Source organism: Solanum pennellii, chromosome 8 (genome assembly GCF_001406875.1).
Source record: "Solanum pennellii chromosome 8, SPENNV200".
NCBI lineage: Eukaryota > Viridiplantae > Streptophyta > Magnoliopsida > Solanales > Solanaceae > Solanum > Solanum pennellii.
This window is the reverse complement of record NC_028644.1, coordinates 66,151,489-66,171,098: the sequence shown is the minus strand read 5'-3', so window position 1 is coordinate 66,171,098 and position 19,610 is coordinate 66,151,489. Positions and strand designations below refer to the sequence as shown.

At 30.0% G+C, this 19,610-nt stretch overlaps 3 protein-coding genes across 4 annotated transcripts; 1 reads left to right on the top strand and 2 right to left on the bottom strand.

Moving 5' to 3' along the window:
• Positions 1–16: 16 nt before the first annotated feature.
• Positions 17–2,032, bottom strand: LOC107026805 (deoxyhypusine hydroxylase). Of its 2 annotated transcripts, none has more exons than XM_015227893.2 (2): positions 1,850–2,032; positions 17–1,449 (listed from the first exon to the last, which is right to left on the bottom strand). In XM_015227893.2, exon 2 carries the CDS (start codon positions 1,292–1,294, stop codon positions 290–292), a length of 1,005 nt encoding a protein of 334 aa, XP_015083379.1. In that variant the 5' UTR covers positions 1,295–1,449; positions 1,850–2,032; the 3' UTR covers positions 17–289. The 2 variants fall into 2 exon arrangements, with proteins under 2 accessions (XP_015083379.1, XP_015083381.1); XM_015227895.2 differs by having other exon boundaries at positions 17–1,354.
• Positions 2,033–12,254: 10,222 nt separating this feature from the next.
• Positions 12,255–14,948, top strand: LOC107028122 (cationic amino acid transporter 6, chloroplastic-like). Its single transcript, XM_015229172.1, has 5 exons — positions 12,255–12,612; positions 12,892–13,114; positions 13,238–13,568; positions 13,696–13,924; positions 14,344–14,948. The coding sequence occupies exons 1-5, from the start codon at positions 12,255–12,257 to the stop codon at positions 14,916–14,918; spliced, it is 1,716 nt and encodes a 571-aa protein (XP_015084658.1). The 3' UTR covers positions 14,919–14,948.
• A 1,075-nt stretch (positions 14,949–16,023) lies between these two features.
• Positions 16,024–19,243, bottom strand: LOC107027860 (cationic amino acid transporter 6, chloroplastic-like). The gene is made up of 5 exons (XM_015228909.2): positions 18,886–19,243; positions 18,384–18,606; positions 17,929–18,259; positions 17,573–17,801; positions 16,024–16,678 (listed from the first exon to the last, which is right to left on the bottom strand). The coding sequence occupies exons 1-5, from the start codon at positions 19,241–19,243 to the stop codon at positions 16,107–16,109; spliced, it is 1,713 nt and encodes a 570-aa protein (XP_015084395.1). The 3' UTR covers positions 16,024–16,106.
• Between the last annotated feature and the right edge of the window lie 367 nt (positions 19,244–19,610).

Here is a 19,610-nt window from a genome sequence, read left to right as displayed (position 1 = left end):
CCCTACAGAATACAAGTAAACAACAAAATCAGCAGTTTAATAGATCTAATTCAACATTACTTGTTTAATGGTTCACGTATAAAGAGTCCACAAAGTAGCTCAAGTTAAGTGATATAATGTATGTTTAGTAGTCCAAATGACCTTATGATAAACTTAATTATGTAATCCAACCAAATGTTCTAAGTAATGAAACCAGTTACAATTAGATCAATGATAATTGCACAGGAACTAAAATGTCTTCTGAAACCAGCTGACATGACAAGCATTCGAGTGTCTGGTTACACTCTTGCTATGAGACCTGCTCGGCGTGAGGCATCTGCATGAAGAGAAACTCGAAGGATTTCCCTGATTTTTCAAACTCAAGCATGCTAAGAGCAACTTCACAACTTTGTGAGACAATAGGCTCGGGATCCTTGGCAAAATCCACAAGAAGAGCAAGACATTCGGCATCTGCTATAGAACCAAGAGCTTCAGCTGCTTCATGTCTAACCATTGGATGCTCATTGACATCTTTAAGAGTCATAGACAGGGCATCTGAAGCCCTTTTGTTCTGCAATTGACCCAATACATAAGCAACCTCATGCCTTAGTAGAGCACTCTTTGAACCTAGAGATTCAATAATTGCAGAAATAGCTTCCTCTCCTCCGTTGTTTCTTAGAGCGAAAAGAGCAGCATAGCGTTCATACATGCCCTTTGCTTCACTCAAAAGAACATCCTTCAAGTCCTCAACAGAGGAATAAGAAGCAGGAGCAGCAGGGTCGACTGAAAGGAAGGGTGACGGTGCCATTGTTGACGAGCCATCATCACTTCCTACATTCTTCAGCTCTTTGATTCGACTAAGAGCCAGTTCACATGTCTCTCGGACCTCCTGGGCTGGATCTGAAGCCAAACTTCTTTCTAAAAGTAAAATATTACTTTCTTTGCCAATTGCGCCAAGAGCTTCTGCAGCCTCATGTCGAACAATTGGATGCAAGGAGAAATCAAATAGAACTTCTTCTAGAGCAGGAATCGCATCAGCATCTTGCATTTGACCCAACGCAAATGCAGCCTCATGTGCCAAGAGATTTGAGGGATCCCTTGTTGCACTGATAAGAGCATTTCGTGGACCTGATCCCCGAAGGTTCCTTAGAGAGAAAAGAGCTCTAAAACGCTCTGAAATTGGCTGTTCTTGGTCCAGCAATCTGTGACATAGAAACTTCTCCATTTCCTGAGAGACTTTAAATGAACTTATTGGAAGATCGTCTTGGTCCTCCACTCCAACTACATCTCCAATCTCACCTACTCTGACCTCCATGTATAGCCAAATTCAGCGTTGGAGAATTTCACCGAATAACGTTGGCACTTGACCTAACTTCTGGAAAGTGCAGGGAAGTGATTACTAAACCAAATTTAGATCTTGAATCTATTTCTTTTATCACTCTGATACCAACATTAACATGACCTAAATCCCTGCCATTGAAACAAATGCATCAAGACAAAATGAAACTATGCTGTTGTATCTGTTGCATAAGTATACCTGTGTGTATATATTACATAGATATTCCACACAGACTGTTTCAACTTTCAATTCAACAATCTACTCAACTTTCTCAACCAAGCTTATCAAGTCACCAACATCAAGACCTAGACTGATATACTAACAAAACAGACAACAATTATACAAATATGAAATCAATCTAAATATTTCCATGAGAAGAAACATCCAAAGTCTGACTGTGCTACTTGAACTGAGGATCTACCTCCTCGCTAGACTCCACTAACTGTTTCTACTAGGTTTTACTTAAAGTACACAAATCTCATACAGAAAATAAAGCACAAAACTGTGAATGAGAAAAAAGAGAAGACAGACCTTCGATATCATCAGCTCTTCCGGCGAACCGTACGTCGGAAATTGGAGAGCTAGGGTTTGATTTTGGGGAAGAAGAAGTAGAGACGGCGTGTTTTCTTTTTGCTTGGAATGGAAGCACGTGAAAAACACGTGATTAGATTCTGTTACATTTAACGCCGTCTCAGTTAGAGTTGGGCTGTTTTTAGTCATTTTGACATAAAAGGACTATTTTGAGCCCTTTTTGAATAAGGATGATTTTGCTTGAGAGGCCTAAAAATAAATCGCGTAATTTCTATAAATTGATCTCGTCTAAAATGAATTTTGAAAATGGAAAGATTGTACATAGTGTTCCTCCAACTCCCTACGAAGGCCTTTAAGATTTCACAAAAATATCATTCGAAATTCATATCATTAAGAAAATCGTTTAATTATTATAAATTGGCCCCCTAAATTCCTAAAGTGAACTCTGAAAATAGTGAGATTGTATGTACTGCTCTCCCAACTTTCTACGGAGGGTTTCGTAAAGATTGATATTTCCACTTCAAATTTTGGAAAAACTTACACATGCATTCTAAGTGCTCATTCTAGTAGATAAAATTGGTCATATAACATATGTTATCATCTCCTTTAATTATATACATTAACTTTATAAAATTAAAAAAAAAACTATTTTGAACACTTTTTTCTTTAAAAACTACACAAAAATATTGTAATTCACGACAAATAATATCAAGAAAACTTTTTTATATTTCAAAATCTAAAAAATATCACATAAATTCCACTTACAAAAACATTCTTCAAAAGCTTATTCCCAAAAATTGTTAAACGGCTCCAAGAAGTTTCAAAAGCCAAAATATGAAGTTAGGGTTTTATTCTTTTTTTTTCCGAATGTCCTAGAACTTCTTGCTAATATGTATAGATTTTCCATTTTAATTTGTTTAGTTGATTTTAATTTGATACAGATAGAAAATTATTTAAATATTATAATATTAAATTAAAGATATATCGAAATATCAAAAAAAAAATTAATCTTATAAATAAATATATTTTTATAATTTAAAATTAAAGAGAACATTTTTTTCTATTTGAATCTACATTTTTGGGGAATTATGCTAACTTTAGAATCAATTCAATGGAAAAAAATGTGCTTTTCATAATAATTTTTTTTTCTCCATAATAAAATTATATTTGTGTTTGCACTTTCTATAAGTAGTAGGAAGGTATTATATTATATGGTTGTTAAAATTCCACGTGGCAACCATCTAGCCCATGAGTGAATCAATCGTGTCCGCGAATAACGGGGAATATTATTTTTTACCCTCCTTTGAAGTCATTATAATATTGTTTGGGAATATTTGTTATTTGAAAATATTATCTGCTATTTTAAAAAGGATTTAAATAATTTAAAATGACTTTTATATTAATCTAGATAATTACTTTTCGTTTTCATAAATACTCGATATTTATATATTTACTTTAGAATTTTGATTTATTTGAAGGAAATAATCTAAATATATCATTGAACTTTCAGAAAAAAACACTCATTTATTTTATCAGTTGAACATTTGGTTCATCTATGTCATTGTTTTCAAAGAAAAGACTTATTCATCTCTTTTTTTAACTTTGTTTTTGTAAAATCATTTTTTATACTCTAAATAACTTTTATCACTTTTCAATTGAAATTTTTGAATCAAATATACAATTTATTTATTTTTTTGCTTCTTCTTTCTTGAAAATGCCAAAAACATATAAAAAAACATTAACAATTTTCAATTTTCAATTCTTCACTAAATCACCTTAAACATCAAAATTCAAGAGTAATAATAGATTCAGATGATGTAAATGATATAAATATAAATTTCACTCCGTGTATTATTTCACCACGATAAAATACAGGTATTAATTTTATATAAATATTTTTTTAAAATCTTAAATGAGATAACTAGCTTTAAAAAGGTCAATTACCCTATGAATGGAGGGAAAGTTTGATGATAGTAATACTCCCTCCTTTTCAATTTACGCACCATTTTACTTGATATAAAGTTTAAGAAAAAATAGTTAATTTTTTAAATTTGTAAAGCTAAAATACTTTTTGATAATTTCTGTAGCTATAATAATCATATTAAGAGTAAAATGAAAATTGTAAAAAATAAAATTATTTTAACCATAAAATATTGATGGTTTTATAGGATAAATAAAAAGAAAAATGTGCGACAAAAATATTATTTTACAGTTACAAATTCAATTGTCAATTTTCTAGATTCCTAGTTGAGGAAGAAGACAATTTTCTAGATTTGATTTCAAGATTTGTCAATTTTGTACTATTTCAAGCAAAATAATGGATTATGTAATCATGATGATAAACTTTAGTCAACTAATTTTTGTCCTTAATTAATACTCATATCCCACAAAAGATATAGGAAGAAAAAAGATATTTTAATTTTTCGTTCGATATTTGATTTTACGTTGACGGAGAAATATTTTTTATCTCGAAATCTTTAATTAAAAATAAAAGAATCATACAGTCCTTCGAAAATATATATTACACAACAAAAAAAATCAAATCTGCTAAAACTTAAAGAAAAGGACTTCCGCCCCAAACTTTAGGTATCCATTTAGGTATAGTTTTGGTTCGTGAGATAAATATAATTTACTAAAATCATGAATTAGTATCTCATAAAAAATAAAATAAAATAATCTCATTAAATATTTCATTACGATGTCATGATCTAAATAAAAATATTTTATCATGTACAAGTACAACAAGGGCCCAATTTTATTTTCTTGGCCTCAACTGACTCTTATATAAGTGGAATGCTCTTAGCTGTGAGTTTGATGTTATAATTGTAAAAAGTTGAATTTTTTTAATTAGGAAAATGTTAAGAAAGTTTTATGCAGTCAGTTAAAGTGAAACTCTCTTTTGAAAGATGTGATGTGATGTTAACTCTCACTTAACTCCCAATTTGGCTTAAGCTTTTTACTTCTTGTTTTATATTATATGATTCGTGTTTATCCGACATATTTCTTAAGAAAAGTCTTAGTTTCAAATATATGAGGTTAAAATTATGTGTATTTTATTTTAAATTCATTATATCTAAATTCATATGTATCTGCCTTTTTTGTCTCTCTCCTCCTCTCGCTCTCGACTTTCTCCCTATGAATCTGTATTTCAAAATGTATATAGAATATATATATATATATATATGGTATCCCAAATACCTAAACTATCTTGATCACCTATCTCCTATCTCACTCTCCTCTCTCCTTCTCTTGATCGCTTCTCACCCTTTTAATGTATCTAGTGGCACAATGACATGTATCGAACTTGAAAAATTGTTATAAAATTATATTAATTAGTGAGACAATATGTAATTTTTTTCAAAATTATAGAGAGAATTAGTAAATACAGTAAAGATATCTATATAATTAAGTAGTTTTTCCATAATATTGTTCATATGAATTTTTTTTATAACATATAAATCTTTTAAATTGAAGTTTAAAAAATAAATATAAAATTTAGAAAATTATTAGCAAAGTTAGAGTATAGTCAAATGTTTTTTTTATCAATATAATATAATAGAGTACTATATGTAAAAATATTAGATCTGAATCTAACGTTAATCTATATAAAGATCTAAAAAGGGAGTTAGATTTATCTAAAATCATCCCCTCTTTTTTTCCTCTCTATCCAAGCAACATGTCATAGTTGAATACAATTTTGTAAAGTAATCCATGAAGATCACAAAATATATATTTTTGAAAAATTAGGTGTGATTTTTATATCAAGAAATATACTTTATATATGTTAATTGTAGTTTTGTTAGTAATATGTGGGTCATATAAATTTTACCAAATTTTTATCCTATTTGTCTTCTTATTACAACTAATATGTTTCCTTTTAGTTAATGGCAGACCATTGCATCCTATTAGGTTAAGTTTCCTTTTTGTCTTCTTAAATATATTTGCTTAGAGGTGAGGTATTGTGTATTTGACATAAATCCACTTTTAATTCCATCTCACATCTTTGTGATCATACCACTAATTCTATATTGCTATAATTTTAAGAAATTAAAATAAATTAGGTTTCACATGACCTACTTGTACTTGCAAATATAACTAGTTTAATAGTTTAGAAGGACAAGTGAGAATTTCTTTACACAAAAATAAATCTTTTTGACACATTTTTTTTTCATTTCAATATAAATATTTTTCATAACGAAAAAAGAATCGTCAAGCTATCATATCGAAATGAAAGAAAAAAAATAAGGAGTGATATAAATATGAATTCAAGATTGAACTATAGAGACATGGTTTCAGTTAATGTCGATGAAAAATAATAAAAATCTTGAGTTAGGCAAAGCAATTGAATTGAAACGAACTATATATATATATCTTGATAGTTAAACCCAACTATTTTAGATGCTATCAAAATTACACGTCTTTTAATACGATAATTAGAAAAATCTCAATAATTAAATAGTGCAAAGAATGGTAAAAAAAGAATGATGGTGAGTATAGCATCTCATGAACGACTAGCTATTGGATTTGAAAAGTTCACTTTAGATCCAATTGCACCATGAATATTGGCTTTTCTATTTATTATTAAACAAACACAATTTGTGAACAAAATGAAGTTATAATTATTAAATTAACTCTATTTATATATTATGAAAAAAAATATATTTAAAATATCTCCAACTATTTGAAATAGATTAACTTTATTACATTTTTCAATCATATTTTTGGCTCCAAAAATTCTTATAGATTAATTTGGTTACATTTACATCATATTTTTGGCTCCAAAAATTCTTTCAGAGTAAGTCAACTTGCTAAAAAGTGCTCTCTAACTAGATAAACATTTTTTCAAAAAAAGGATAATTGTTAAATGATCAAAAAATTTAGTCAGAAATTTAAAAAAACCTATTTTATTTTTTTATTTTAAAATAAATTGATTTTTTTTTCATTTTGTAATTAACAGGTATTAAAGTTAAAAGGGTAAAACTATTCAAAAATATCATTTTGGCCAAAAGGATTTTTCCTTTTAAAAAATACCCTTTTAGCTAGAGATTATTTTATGATAAAATTGTCCAATTTTATTATTTCCAAGCAACATGTTCTGTTTGAATTAAAAAAAATAATTGTAGTGTTGGAGTTAATTTATATATTCATGATTAATATTTGCCTTTATCGAGTATACATATGGATAGATTAATTCTATCCATTAAGGTTTACACAGATAAAAAAAATCATCTAGTATTTTTATCTTTGCTAATTACATTCAAATCTAAAATCTTATTATTTCGATTCATTCTATTAACCTCTAAACCACATCTTTAAATGCGTATTAGTAAGAATATATTATCAATTTCTAGATATATATATATAATGTACTAGCTTTTTACCAAATTTATATATTTGTCTTCTTGTTACAATTGGATCATGATATAGTATGTTCCTTTTGGTTGATGGCAGACCATATCTTAATTAATCAAAGATCAATATCTTTGTAATTTTCCCCCCCCTTTATAATTTGTAAATGATGGATTATTTGTAAAAGCAATATTACAAAACATGACAAAAACTTAAATACTGTAACCTATTAGGTATATATAAATGCACTTTTTGTTTTCTTTGCTTACAGGTGAGGTCTTGTGTTTGACATAAATCCACTTTTAGCTCCATGTCACTTGTTTGTGTTTTTCATTGCTATATATTGGTTTGTGATCACACACCTAACCTTTATTCATTTTACGGAAAATGGTAAAAATATCTTTAATATTTGTGATTAGAAAGCGTTAACGTTATCTAAAAATTTAAATATGCTTCAAAGCAGACAATACCTCGAGAGTTACGATTAAAAATAGGTCACTTTGACACTTCAATCATATATATATTTATTATTGTAAACATAAATATTCTTTGCAATAGAAGGTGACCATTTTCATTGTATGGTGGTAATGTTGCTTAGCTAATCCAACTTTTGATATATAATGCACCATGAATATTGGCTTTTTTCTATTAAACAAAAACAATTGTATGGACAATGAAGTAATAATCATTTCCTATCCAAATTCTATGATCTTATTCCATATTATATTCAACCATGACATCCATGTGACTTCCCTCCCCGCTCTCGAGACGAATTCAGGATTTAAAGTTATAAATTTTCATAATAATCATAAGTTGATATATATAATAATAACGAAGTTCACAGTTAAATATTTATATATAATAACTTGATTTCTTAACAAAAAAAAAACGTAAATAGAAGCTATTGATTTCAAGTGAATTCAGATGAGGCTAGATACACCTTGACCCACTCAATCTCATGACTTCCTAAAAAGTAAAAAAGAACAAACTAAATCATGTTGTGAGTGATCCTTGCACTTATCACATATAATACTTGGATAGGCATGGAATTATTTTATCTAATTCATCAAACTAAGGGAACCCTAGTTATTACTTTTGTTTTTAATTTACGTGAATTTCTATTTGATATGACACGAAATTTAAGAAGAAAAAAAAGTTTTGAGAAAGGTAGGTATTTAGCTTGCTTGCAAACTTTTTTAGTAGGGCGCTATAGGATAGAGATGTCATTCCTCACGTTTATCGTTGTTCCTAGACTTCACTTTTCGATAGTTGTTGTATAGTTTTAATGACACTGCTCCTATCTCCGAGTGTATAATTCATCGATTTACTGAGTGATTTTTTCTTACACAGCTACTGTTTGGAGTTCTTATCTTTTAAAGCCCTATCCGTCTTTCCTGCTTTGCTTATTAAAAAAAGAATTTAATATGGAGAAATTTTTGTTGAAACTGCTTCACCCTTAATTAGAGGTCTCGGTTCGGTTCTGCGTATGGAGAAAATTCTGTTGGAAGCACCACCTCCAAATAGGCCTACAGTCCGCGATCCGAATTTAGTCGGGGCTCCAAACACCAGGTGAAAAAAAAGGAGCCTAATTAATATGACTTCAAACAAGCGAGAAATGTCCTTTTAATGATCTCAAACATATCTCAGAGACGAATCTAAGATTTAAAGTTTATGAAATTTTCTATAATAATCCCACTTATTTAGTGTATAATACAAATTGTGTTTGCATTCAAACATAATCACATAAATTGAAATGAGATTAAAGAATTAAAAATGTTAAGCATATGATGTGTCACTATTAGTTTAGGAGTATCTATCTTATTAAAGCTATAGATACTAAGGCTAATTGATCACTAATATAATTAATAAGCTAAAACATTAGGAGAGGTGAGGAATGAGGTCAATGAAAAATTAATTAAATTCCTAGTTATATAGTGCCCCCACTTTGTTGAAATAATAATAATAATTAATTAGTAAAAGGCTATTAATATATTCTCCTTGAGTGCAACTTAATTAATAATCACCAATAAGATTGAAAAGCTCAACAAAAAATTCCACTTCCCCTTAATTCTTTTCTTTAAAATAGTTAACAGTGTATATGCTTTCCCACTGTGTCAAATCTTATTATAATGCAAATCTTAATTAATGGAAATTTAATTCTTGGTCTCAATCATCAGAGTTTTTTAAATTAATTTAATCCAATTTTTTGTATGATCCTAAATGAAAATGGAAATTTGGACTTATCTAGAAATTGGAAATGTTAAAAGGGCCATTTACCACCCCTTATTTGTGGTCTAAGAATCAAAATTCAGGTAGGATTGGGAAAATGCATCAGTACACTCTTAATCTATGCTCGAAATTCAAAAGATATACTTATATTATATTAAGGTTTTATTATTCTCCTAAACTTATTTTATAAGTAATTTTCTACCCCTTTTCAACATACGTGTCACTAGTTTGAAAAAAAAGTCAATCAGCGTTGGGCCCACAAGATAGTGCCACGTAGATCGAAAAGGGATAGAGAAATTATTTTAAAAAATAAGTTAGGGGGTAATAGGACTTTAGTATAATATAAGTATGTCTCTGAGATTTCGGGCATAGGTTGAGGGGATACTTGTGCATTATCCCGATAGGATTCAGAGGTTCATCCGAATTTTATTTTTTGAAAAATATAAAATTTTATATAATTAATTTTTTTTTTATGTATGTAGGAGAAATTGAACCCCCTTTTAACTTCTTTGATGGTGTGTTTACTTTTTCATATTTTAAATTTCTTAATGAAAATTCTGGCTCCATCGCTAATTAATCATCACCTAGTTGCTAGAAATTAATTTGTTGTATTAATTCATAATTTATATTTAGTGACTATACATATGATCATGGTTGAATTATAAATTATAATTGGTTTAAAACAAGTTGCTCGATCACTTTCAATATTTTTCTTATGTTGCCTCTTGACGTTAAATCTTGTTAAGAATGACATCATGGGATTTAGAGGGCTCCTATGAGATAATTATTTCTTCGTTTTCATAAGAGGAGTTGCTTGAGCGGTAATTAGTATTTTTTAATGTTAATCTTAAAATTATGAATTTGATTTATCGAGAAAATAAAAAAGCAAAAGCTCCTCTGAAGAGTTATAAGAAAATAAAGTAATCTATCTATAAATAATTTCTCTGAAATCTATACTTGTAGTTTGAACTTCGATAAAAATTTGGAATTTTTGGAGAAATTATTTATAAAAAAAGAATTATAGTTGAGTACTACTTAGGTTTTTTCATTGGCTAATACTTAGTTATGACAAGGATAAAAAATAAATTAACATAATCTTCTTTTGTCATGTGATCGACGATTGCATTTTGTAATTAAAAAAAAAAACTTTAGATTTGGAAATCTATTAGTAATTAGTACTCAATTATGTGATTAGTACACTTCTTGGATTTTATTCTTGAAAAAAGAAGTGTCTTTTTGACTTTTTTTTTTAATTATTATTAATTAAACTTAGAAGATGAAAGTGAAAGAACAAAGAGAAATAATATAGCAAAAGCCGGTGCCAATGTATAATTTTCAACTGTCTTTTAATCTTAGAATAAATAAAAGTTTAAGTTATATGAATTGATGTTTGATAGTGTGAGTATATATTTTTATATATATAATTAAGAACGTAATCGATTATTTAATATCACAAAGAAATGTTAACACAATCAGACTATTTGAAAGATAGTTGTATGTAATAATAATGATATAAAAGTTATTCTCTTTAGCTAGATGTCTCATAAAAGGAAATACTAGTAATCAATGCGATAAGATTTTAAGTTAGAATTACGAGGATTCATGTTCAAATTTCCCACTCTCCCTCCCTCCCCTACCTTGCCCTTTAAAATTATACGTTGTGATTCAATTTTACACGTCCTTAAAGATAACTTTAATCATTATGGTTCTTTGACTATTTTTTTTTATCTAAGTCTTAAGGTATAATCTTTCTATTTAGGCTATGTAATCTGATTAAAAATATTTTAATCTTTAAAATCACGATAAATAGTTTGTGACGAATATCGAAGTAAGAAGGCTAGAAAGATCCCTTTGGATTTGGAGTGAATGACCTTAAATGTCAACATGATTTTCATTTAAGTCAGTGACATCTCACCTAATTGTAGAAATTAATTATGTGATTAGCCCTCAATGCAGGAGGTATATTCCCTATAGAGCTACAATATATATTGTAGACTTTAAAATGGCTACATTCCAATTCTAGCTAGCTAGGCTAGGCTAACTAAGTAGTATGATGAAAAGAAATTCTACAACTTGGATATGGATTAAACACATTTTACTTGTTGATTTGATTCTAATTAGTGGTAATCTAAAAAGCATTATCCTCAATTATCTACTAAGAAGATTAAAATAACCTTAGATAGCAATAATAATCTATTATTGGACACATTCTGCGTATATCTTATTATTTTCGAACTTCATTACGCTGAATATGTAAAAAATAAAAATTAAGGGTCCGAGTCCAGTTATTCTCGATGAAAAAGAAATGTTTATATTATTATTGCTTTTACAAAGAATGGATGCTAGTCACACCTTTTCAAATTCCTAAAAGTATAGGTCAAACACCCTCAATCTTTTGTTTTATGATTCCTCTTACTAGCTTAGAATGGACCCTTTTTCCACCTTTCTTTTAATATCTTTTTGAGTCTTGGTGCTCTAAAAAAGCTGAGGAAAGGATAAAGAATTAATCATAAGGGTATAATGGTCATCCTAAAAATAATCAAAGGATAAAATTGTACTTTCAAACAAATCAACGCGACATGTGATGAGATGGACGAGATTCTTTCAACATCAATTAAAGTTTTTCGCTTTGATTCTTACGATAAATGGAGAGAAAAAAAATTCTAATAGGAAACACTTCCTCTTTTAGTTGGTCCTACAGGATATTGTAACTATTTCGTCAAACCAGTAAGTTTCGGATATATAGTAGATGTTATTCCCATTGCTTATATAAAACCTTGTTATTGAAACACAAAAGAAACCACATTACACTCTTTAACCAAAAACAATGTTTTTGTTCACTTACCTTAATTCTCTGTCCAAAACACCTCAAAAGTTAAAGAAAAGAATGTTAGCAACATGGACACCAGACCAAGAACTGAACAAAGTGAGACTAAGGTCTGGTGCTGACATGAAGAGGAAACTTACATGGTATGATTTAGTAGCTCTTGGTGTTGGAGGAATGCTTGGTGTTGGAGTTTTTGTTACTACTGGCCCCGTTGCTCGAAAAACCTCTGGCCCTTCTGTTTTCATATCTTATATAGTTGCTGCTGTATCTGCTCTTCTATCTTCCTTGTGTTATACTGAGTTCTCTGTTGATGTTCCTGTTGCTGGTGGAGCTTTTAGTTATCTCCGAGTTACTTTTGGTAAGGATTTAACTTATATATACTGACTGACACGTCATATAAAAGATAACTGCCCTTGTAAACTAGGTAGGGTTTGTTTTGTCAGACTGTAATTTAACTAATAGTTATTATCTCAGAAAGTCACGATTCTAATTTTTTTCAACAAAAGTGACTTTAAGAGAAAAATGACAATGACTGTTAGTTGAGTGACTATCTGAGAAAATAACTCGATGAATTAATGTAGCTTGGCGAGTTTATGTACTAGTCTATGTTGCTAATGATTAAATAAAATGGATGCAGGGGAATTTGTGGGATACTTTGCAGGAGCAAATATATTAATGGAATATGTGTTATCAAATGCTGCTGTTTCAAGAAGTTTTACAGAGTATTTGTCATGTGCTTTTGGTAGGAATGATCCAAATTCATGGAGAATTCATGTACATGGTTTAATGCAAGGTTACAACATGTTGGATTTCCCTGCAGTCGCGTTGATTATTGTCCTCACTATTTGTTTGTGTCATAGGTATGTTCGCTATACAGTCAAATCTCTTTATAACAACGTGATCATTTGTTTGTTATAGAGACGTCTGACTATACGAGTAATTTGACTACTTTTTTGATAGTGAATATATCTTATTTTTTGCAGCACTAAAGAGAGTTCAATGTTGAACCTAATAATGACAGCATTCCATGTGGTGTTTTTTGGATTTATCATCATAGCTGGATTTTGCAATGGGAAGGTTGATAACTTAGTAAAGCCAGGAGGGATAGCTCCATATGGTGTTAGAGGGATTCTTGATGGAGCAGCCATTGTTTACTTTAGTTATATTGGATATGACACAGTCTCAACCATGGCTGAAGAAATTAAAAACCCTTCAAAGACTCTACCTTTGGGAATTGTTGGCTCTGTCCTCATTGTCTCTGCTCTCTATTGTCTCATGGCTCTATCTTTATGCCTTTTGCTACCTTATAACATGGTATGTACGTCGTTCAACTCACTTATATACACTGACAGAGTGACAGTATAAAGAAGATTTTACTTATTATTATATGTATCAGATTGTTTAGTGTATAGAAGTTTAATTCGCTTACAAATATTTGTAGATCCCAGAAGGAGCATCATTTTCCGCGGCTTTCGAGTTGATGGGGTGGAAGTGGGCAAGCAATGTAGTAGGGGCAGGTGCAAGTTTAGGGATTGTGGCATCTCTATTAGTAGCTATGCTTGGACAAGCAAGGTACCTTTGTGTTATTGGGAGGGCTAGACTTGTACCTTCTTGGTTTGCCAAAGTACATCCTACTACCGGTACTCCGCTAAATGCTACTATCGTCTTAGGTAAGTAACAGTACTAAAGATTTGTCGTATCATGTCATCTAAAAATTTAAATTATGAAAAAAAAAATACACTTCTAATTGATTGAATCAATTAATTAACAATAACCTTTTTGTGTGTTTGTATGTTTGTGGTTGTTGTATTTTTCTCAATTTTTTATTCATTTGTTTTCCTTAGTGATGATTAAAGTAGATTAGTTAGTTAACTTTATATTATCTTCAAAATATATTTGGAAGAATAAATTACCTTTTTGAGCAAAGCTTATATCACAAGAAAGTCTCCCTCCTTTTTTCTTCTCATTTATTTAACAAACTAATGTATAATATATGCACCAAAGAATAACTTTTATTCCCTTCGTTTCAATTTTACTTGTCTGATTCTGACTTGATACGAAGTTTAATTATTGTTTCTATTTTTTCCAGGTATATGTCAAGCATCCATTGCATTATTCACAGAGCTTGATATTGTAATAGAGATGATCTCCATTGGCACATTACTAGTATTTTACTTAGTATCAAATGCACTTATATTTCGTCGATATGTTATACTTAGCAAAAATCCACCACTTCACACTCTCTTATTCCTCTTCCTTCTTTCATCCACCTCTTTTGCATTCTCATTATCATGGAAATTCAAACTACATTGGTGGAATCTCACGTTATTCGCGGGACTTACATTTTTCACGACAGTTATTTTTCAGTATTTTGTTCCTATGGTCGTTATGCAACGACAAGAGAGTTGGTTGGTCCCGTTCATGCCATGGCCCGCTACGATATCGATTTTTCTAAATGTTTTTCTCATGACAACATTGAAAATGGTGGCATATAAAAGATTTGGGATTTGGACTTGTGTTATAACAATATTTTATGTACTATATGGTGTCCACTCAACATATCATGCTGAAGAAATATTGGAAATGGTTGTTGTTGTTGATAATGTGAATGTCAATTCTTCCACTCAACAACAAATTACTAAGGTTGATATTCAACTTGTATAATATATAGTACAAAATTTCACTGCCTAGACATGTTACTGCTCTATATATATATATATACAGTAAAAGTTAAAAAAAAAATGAAATTTTTACTGGACAAGGGTAAGGTGGAATGTCCCCCCTTGTCATGTATATATATATATATATTTGATTATGATATAAAGGAAGATGCCACCGGAAGGTGTAGTTAATTTCTCAAAGAATCACTCAACAGTCAGAATTTCCGTTAATTTTATTTTGCAACACAAAAATCACTTATGTCGAAACAATAATTTTGCCTAGACTTGTATATACTATATAACTAGTTTTATTAGTTTGAAAGAAACCTAATCTTCATCATTTTTATCACTCCTCATATATGTTTTGTCTATCACATATTTGATCTTTAGTGTATAATAACATAATTATTAGATCGCAAAGTAGATTAATAGAAAAATATCATCCGGAGACGTTGGAAATTCAGATCGATTTAGAGAATCATTTTCGCTATATAGCCTGATATTATTCCAAAATACTTATAATCATATAAAATTAAGAATGATTCAGATCGTAAATCCAAAAAAGAAAAATCATTTCTTTCTTTTAACTTCAACTTTGTAAATTTCAAACTACATATAAATTGAAATATGGTAATACGTACTATATCCAACTTATCAATGCATGTGTATTTTAATTTTTTTTTTAACATAAAGTAGTATAATAATTTTTTGTGTAATTAATTAAAGCCACATCATTTAACTTATCGGAAGAAACTTGGAAGTTTTCGTCATCTTTTTTCCCAACAATATTTTATAGTTATAAACCTAATTCCTTTAGTGTTTTCTTTCACCTTGATTATTTTACTATTTTATTTTTTGTCATTATTTTATTTTTTTGAAAAAAAAAAATCATCTCAACTTCTTTACTCTCTTTTTTTTCAAATTCATTTTTTAAAATATTTTTCTGAGCTCACGGTTTATCAAAATAATCTTTTTATTCAAGTAAAATCCGTGTACATACCATCAAGAGCGGATAGTAATTAGAAATGACGTTCACCAGAATTCCATCTTCCTTTATATCATCACCAAATATATATACATGATGATAATCAACTTTTTTTTTACCCCTATCCAGTAAAAATTTCATTATTTACTTGTACTCTATATATATAGAGCACCAACATGCCTAGACAATGAAATCTTGTACTATATATTAAACAAGTTGAATATCAACCTTAGTAATTATTTGTTGAGTGGAAGAATTGACATTCACATTATCAACAACAATCATCTCCAATATTTCTTCAGCATGATATGTTGAGTGGACACCATATAGTACATAAAATATTGTTATAACACAAGTCCATATACCAAATCTTTTATATGCCACCATTTTCAACGTTGTCATGAGAAAAACATTTAGAAAAATCGATATCGTAGCTGGCCATGGCATGAACGGGACCAACCAACTCTCTTGTCGTTGCATAACGACCATAGGGACAAAATACTGAAAAATAACTGTCGTGAAAAACGTAAGTCCCGCGAATAAGCCGAGATTCCACCAATGTAGTTTGAATTTCCATGAGAATGAGAATGCAAAAGAGGTGGATGAAAGAAGGAAAAGGAATAAAAGAGTGTGAAGTGGTGGATTTTTGCTAAGTATAACATATCGACGAAATATAAGTGCATTTGATACTAAGTAAAATACTAGTAATGTGCCAATGGAGATCATCTCTATTACAATATCAAGCTCTGTGAATAATGCAATGGATGCTTGGCATATACCTGAAAAATAGAAACAAAATTATTGTACCATGATAAGAATTAAGTTTAACATGTTTTGTTACGTTACGTGCATAGAGACAGATGCAGGATTTATGAGTACAATGTTTAAGATTCTTAGTATTAAACTTACTATAGTCAAGGGCGGAGCTAGGTAGACCGTCCGAAACTACATTCGACGATGAAAAATTATAAACATGCATGATTAACATTATATTGTGTATGTATAATAGATGTTGAACAATTTCAAATTCTTTATCTATTTACTTATTTATATTTTGAATCACCTTAGTGAAAATTCTGATCGCGACGTTTGGCTATATTAAAAAAAAAAAACTATGAGATGATAAGTGTTGAAAATTTTCTTCTTGTTTTAGAGTTCAAATAAAGTTATTCTTTGATGCCTCTAAATACTAGCAAAATAGACTATAAATATTCAAAAAGGGGGAATCTAGGAAAAGGAGGGATACTTTTTTTTTTCTTTCAATATATATATATATATATATATATGTTGTAGGATTCTACTTTTTTTAATTAGCTTGACTTAATTGGCTCTTGGAGGTTTCTTGTGATATAAGCTTTCCCAAAAAAGGTGTTTTAATTAATAGGATTATACGATTATCACTAAGAAAAAACAATGAATAAAAAAAATTAGAAATAAATAGCCACCACGAACATACAAAGTTACAAAATAAAATAAAAAATAAAAATATATAACTTCTCTTTTTAATTTTGACAAGTGGCTAGTATAAATTATTTTTATATCACGTGGGAACTATTAAAAGTTGTTAACAACTTGACGAATCAAAATTCTGTTATGTTACGATGGTAGTTGATTCAATTCGTTAAAAGTATGAACTTTTTTATAATAGCTTTCAACGTAACGATACTACTTACCTAAGACGATAGTAGCATTTAGTGGCGTGCCGGTAGTAGGATGTACTTTGGCAAACCAAGAAGGTACAAGTCTAGCCCTTCCAATGACACAAAGGTACCTTGCTTGTCCAAGCATAGCTACTAATAGAGAAGCCACAATCCCTAGACTTGCACCTGCCCCTACTACATTGCTTGCCCACTTCCACCCCATCAACTCGAAAGCCGCGGAAAATGATGCTCCTTCTGGGATCTACAAATATTTGTAAACGAATTAAACTTCTATACACTAAACAATTTGATACATATAATAACAAGTAAAATCTTCTTTATACCGTCACTCTGTCAGTGTATATAAGTGAGTTGAACGACGTACATACCATGTTATAAGGTAGCAAAAGGCATAAAGATAGAGCCATGAGGCAATAGAGAGCAGAGACAATGAGGACAGAGCCAACAATTCCCAAAGGTAGAGTCTTTGAAGGGTTTTTAATTTCTTCAGCCATGGTTGAGACTGTGTCATATCCAATATAACTAAAGTAAACAATGGCTGCTCCATCAAGAATCCCTCTAACACCATATGGAGCTATCCCTCCTGGCTTTACTAAGTTATCAACCTTCCCATTGCAAAATCCAGCTATGATTATAAATCCAAAAAACACCACATGGAATGCTGTCATTATTAGGTTCAACATTGAACTCTCTTTAGTGCTGCAAAAATAAGATATATTCACTATCAAAAAAAAAGTAGTCAAATTATCATATAGTCAGACGTCTCTATAACAGACAAATGATCACGTTGTTATAAAGAGATTTGACTGTATAGCGAACATACCTATGACACAAGCAAATAGTGAGGACAATAATCAACGCGACTGCGGGGAAATCCAACATGTTGTAACCTTGCATTAAACCATGTACATGAATTCTCCATGAATTTGGATCATTCCTACCAAAAGCACATGACAAATACTCTGTAAAACTTCTTGAAACAGCAGCATTTGATAACACATATTCCATTAATATATTTGCTCCTGCAAAGTATCCCACAAATTCCCCTGCATCCATTTTATTTAATCATTAGCAACATAGACTAGTACATAAACTCGCCAAGCTACATTAATTCATCGAGTTATTTTCTCAGATAGTCACTCAACTAACAGTCATTGTCATTTTTCTCTTAAAGTCACTTTTGTTGAAAAAAATTAGAATCGTGACTTTCTGAGATAATAACTATTAGTTAAATTACAGTCTGACAAAACAAACCCTACCTAGTTTACAAGGGCAGTTATCTTTTATATGACGTGTCAGTCAGTATATATAAGTTAAATCCTTACCAAAAGTAACTCGGAGATAACTAAAAGCTCCACCAGCAACAGGAACATCAACAGAGAACTCAGTATAACACAAGGAAGATAGAAGAGCAGATACAGCAGCAACTATATAAGATATGAAAACAGAAGGGCCAGAGGTTTTTCGAGCAACGGGGCCAGTAGTAACAAAAACTCCAACACCAAGCATTCCTCCAACACCAAGAGCTACTAAATCATACCATGTAAGTTTCCTCTTCATGTCAGCACCAGACCTTAGTCTCACTTTGTTCAGTTCTTGGTCTGGTGTCCATGTTGCTAACATTCTTTTCTTTAACTTTTGAGGTGTTTTGGACAAAGAATTAAGGTAAGTGGATAAAACCATTGTTTTTGTTTAGAGTGTAATGTGGTTTCTTTTGTGTTTCAATAACAATGTTTTATATAAGCAATGGGAATATATATAAAATCTTTTTTTCTTTCAAAGCATTTTGTTATATATTCGAGATATACTGATCCGATTATGTCTTCATGTTCAGACACAACTTTAACTACTATTTTCATTTTAAAAATAAAATATAATTATTATTTTTTTTAAAATTTCACAATTTTTACGTTCAAACATATCTGACGAGAGGAATCATTAAACAAAAGGAAGAGGGAGTTTGACCTATTCTTTTTTGAATTTGAAAAAGGTGTGACTAGCATCCATTCTTTGTTAAAAGCAATATTATTATTATTATTAAAAATAATGA

What these genes read in the sequence shown, in the direction of transcription:
- LOC107026805 (XM_015227893.2), bottom strand. Translation starts at nt 1,294, where the DNA reads ATGGAGGTCAGAGTAGGTGAGATTGGAGATGTAGTTGGAGTGGAGGAC.
- LOC107028122 (XM_015229172.1), top strand. Translation starts at nt 12,255, where the DNA reads ATGTTTTTGTTCACTTACCTTAATTCTCTGTCCAAAACACCTCAAAAG. An exon ending in ACTATTTGTTTGTGTCATAG is followed by an intron (nt 13,115 to 13,237) that starts GTATGTTCGCTA and finishes TATTTTTTGCAG; the next exon opens with CACTAAAGAGAGTTCAATGT. An exon ending in TTTTGCTACCTTATAACATG is followed by an intron (nt 13,569 to 13,695) that starts GTATGTACGTCG and finishes AAATATTTGTAG; the next exon opens with ATCCCAGAAGGAGCATCATT.
- LOC107027860 (XM_015228909.2), bottom strand. Translation starts at nt 19,243, where the DNA reads ATGGTTTTATCCACTTACCTTAATTCTTTGTCCAAAACACCTCAAAAG. An exon ending in TTATCTCCGAGTTACTTTTG is followed by an intron (nt 18,607 to 18,885) that starts GTAAGGATTTAA and finishes AAATGGATGCAG; the next exon opens with GGGAATTTGTGGGATACTTT. An exon ending in AAATGCTACTATCGTCTTAG is followed by an intron (nt 16,679 to 17,572) that starts GTAAGTAGTATC and finishes TCTATTTTTCAG; the next exon opens with GTATATGCCAAGCATCCATT.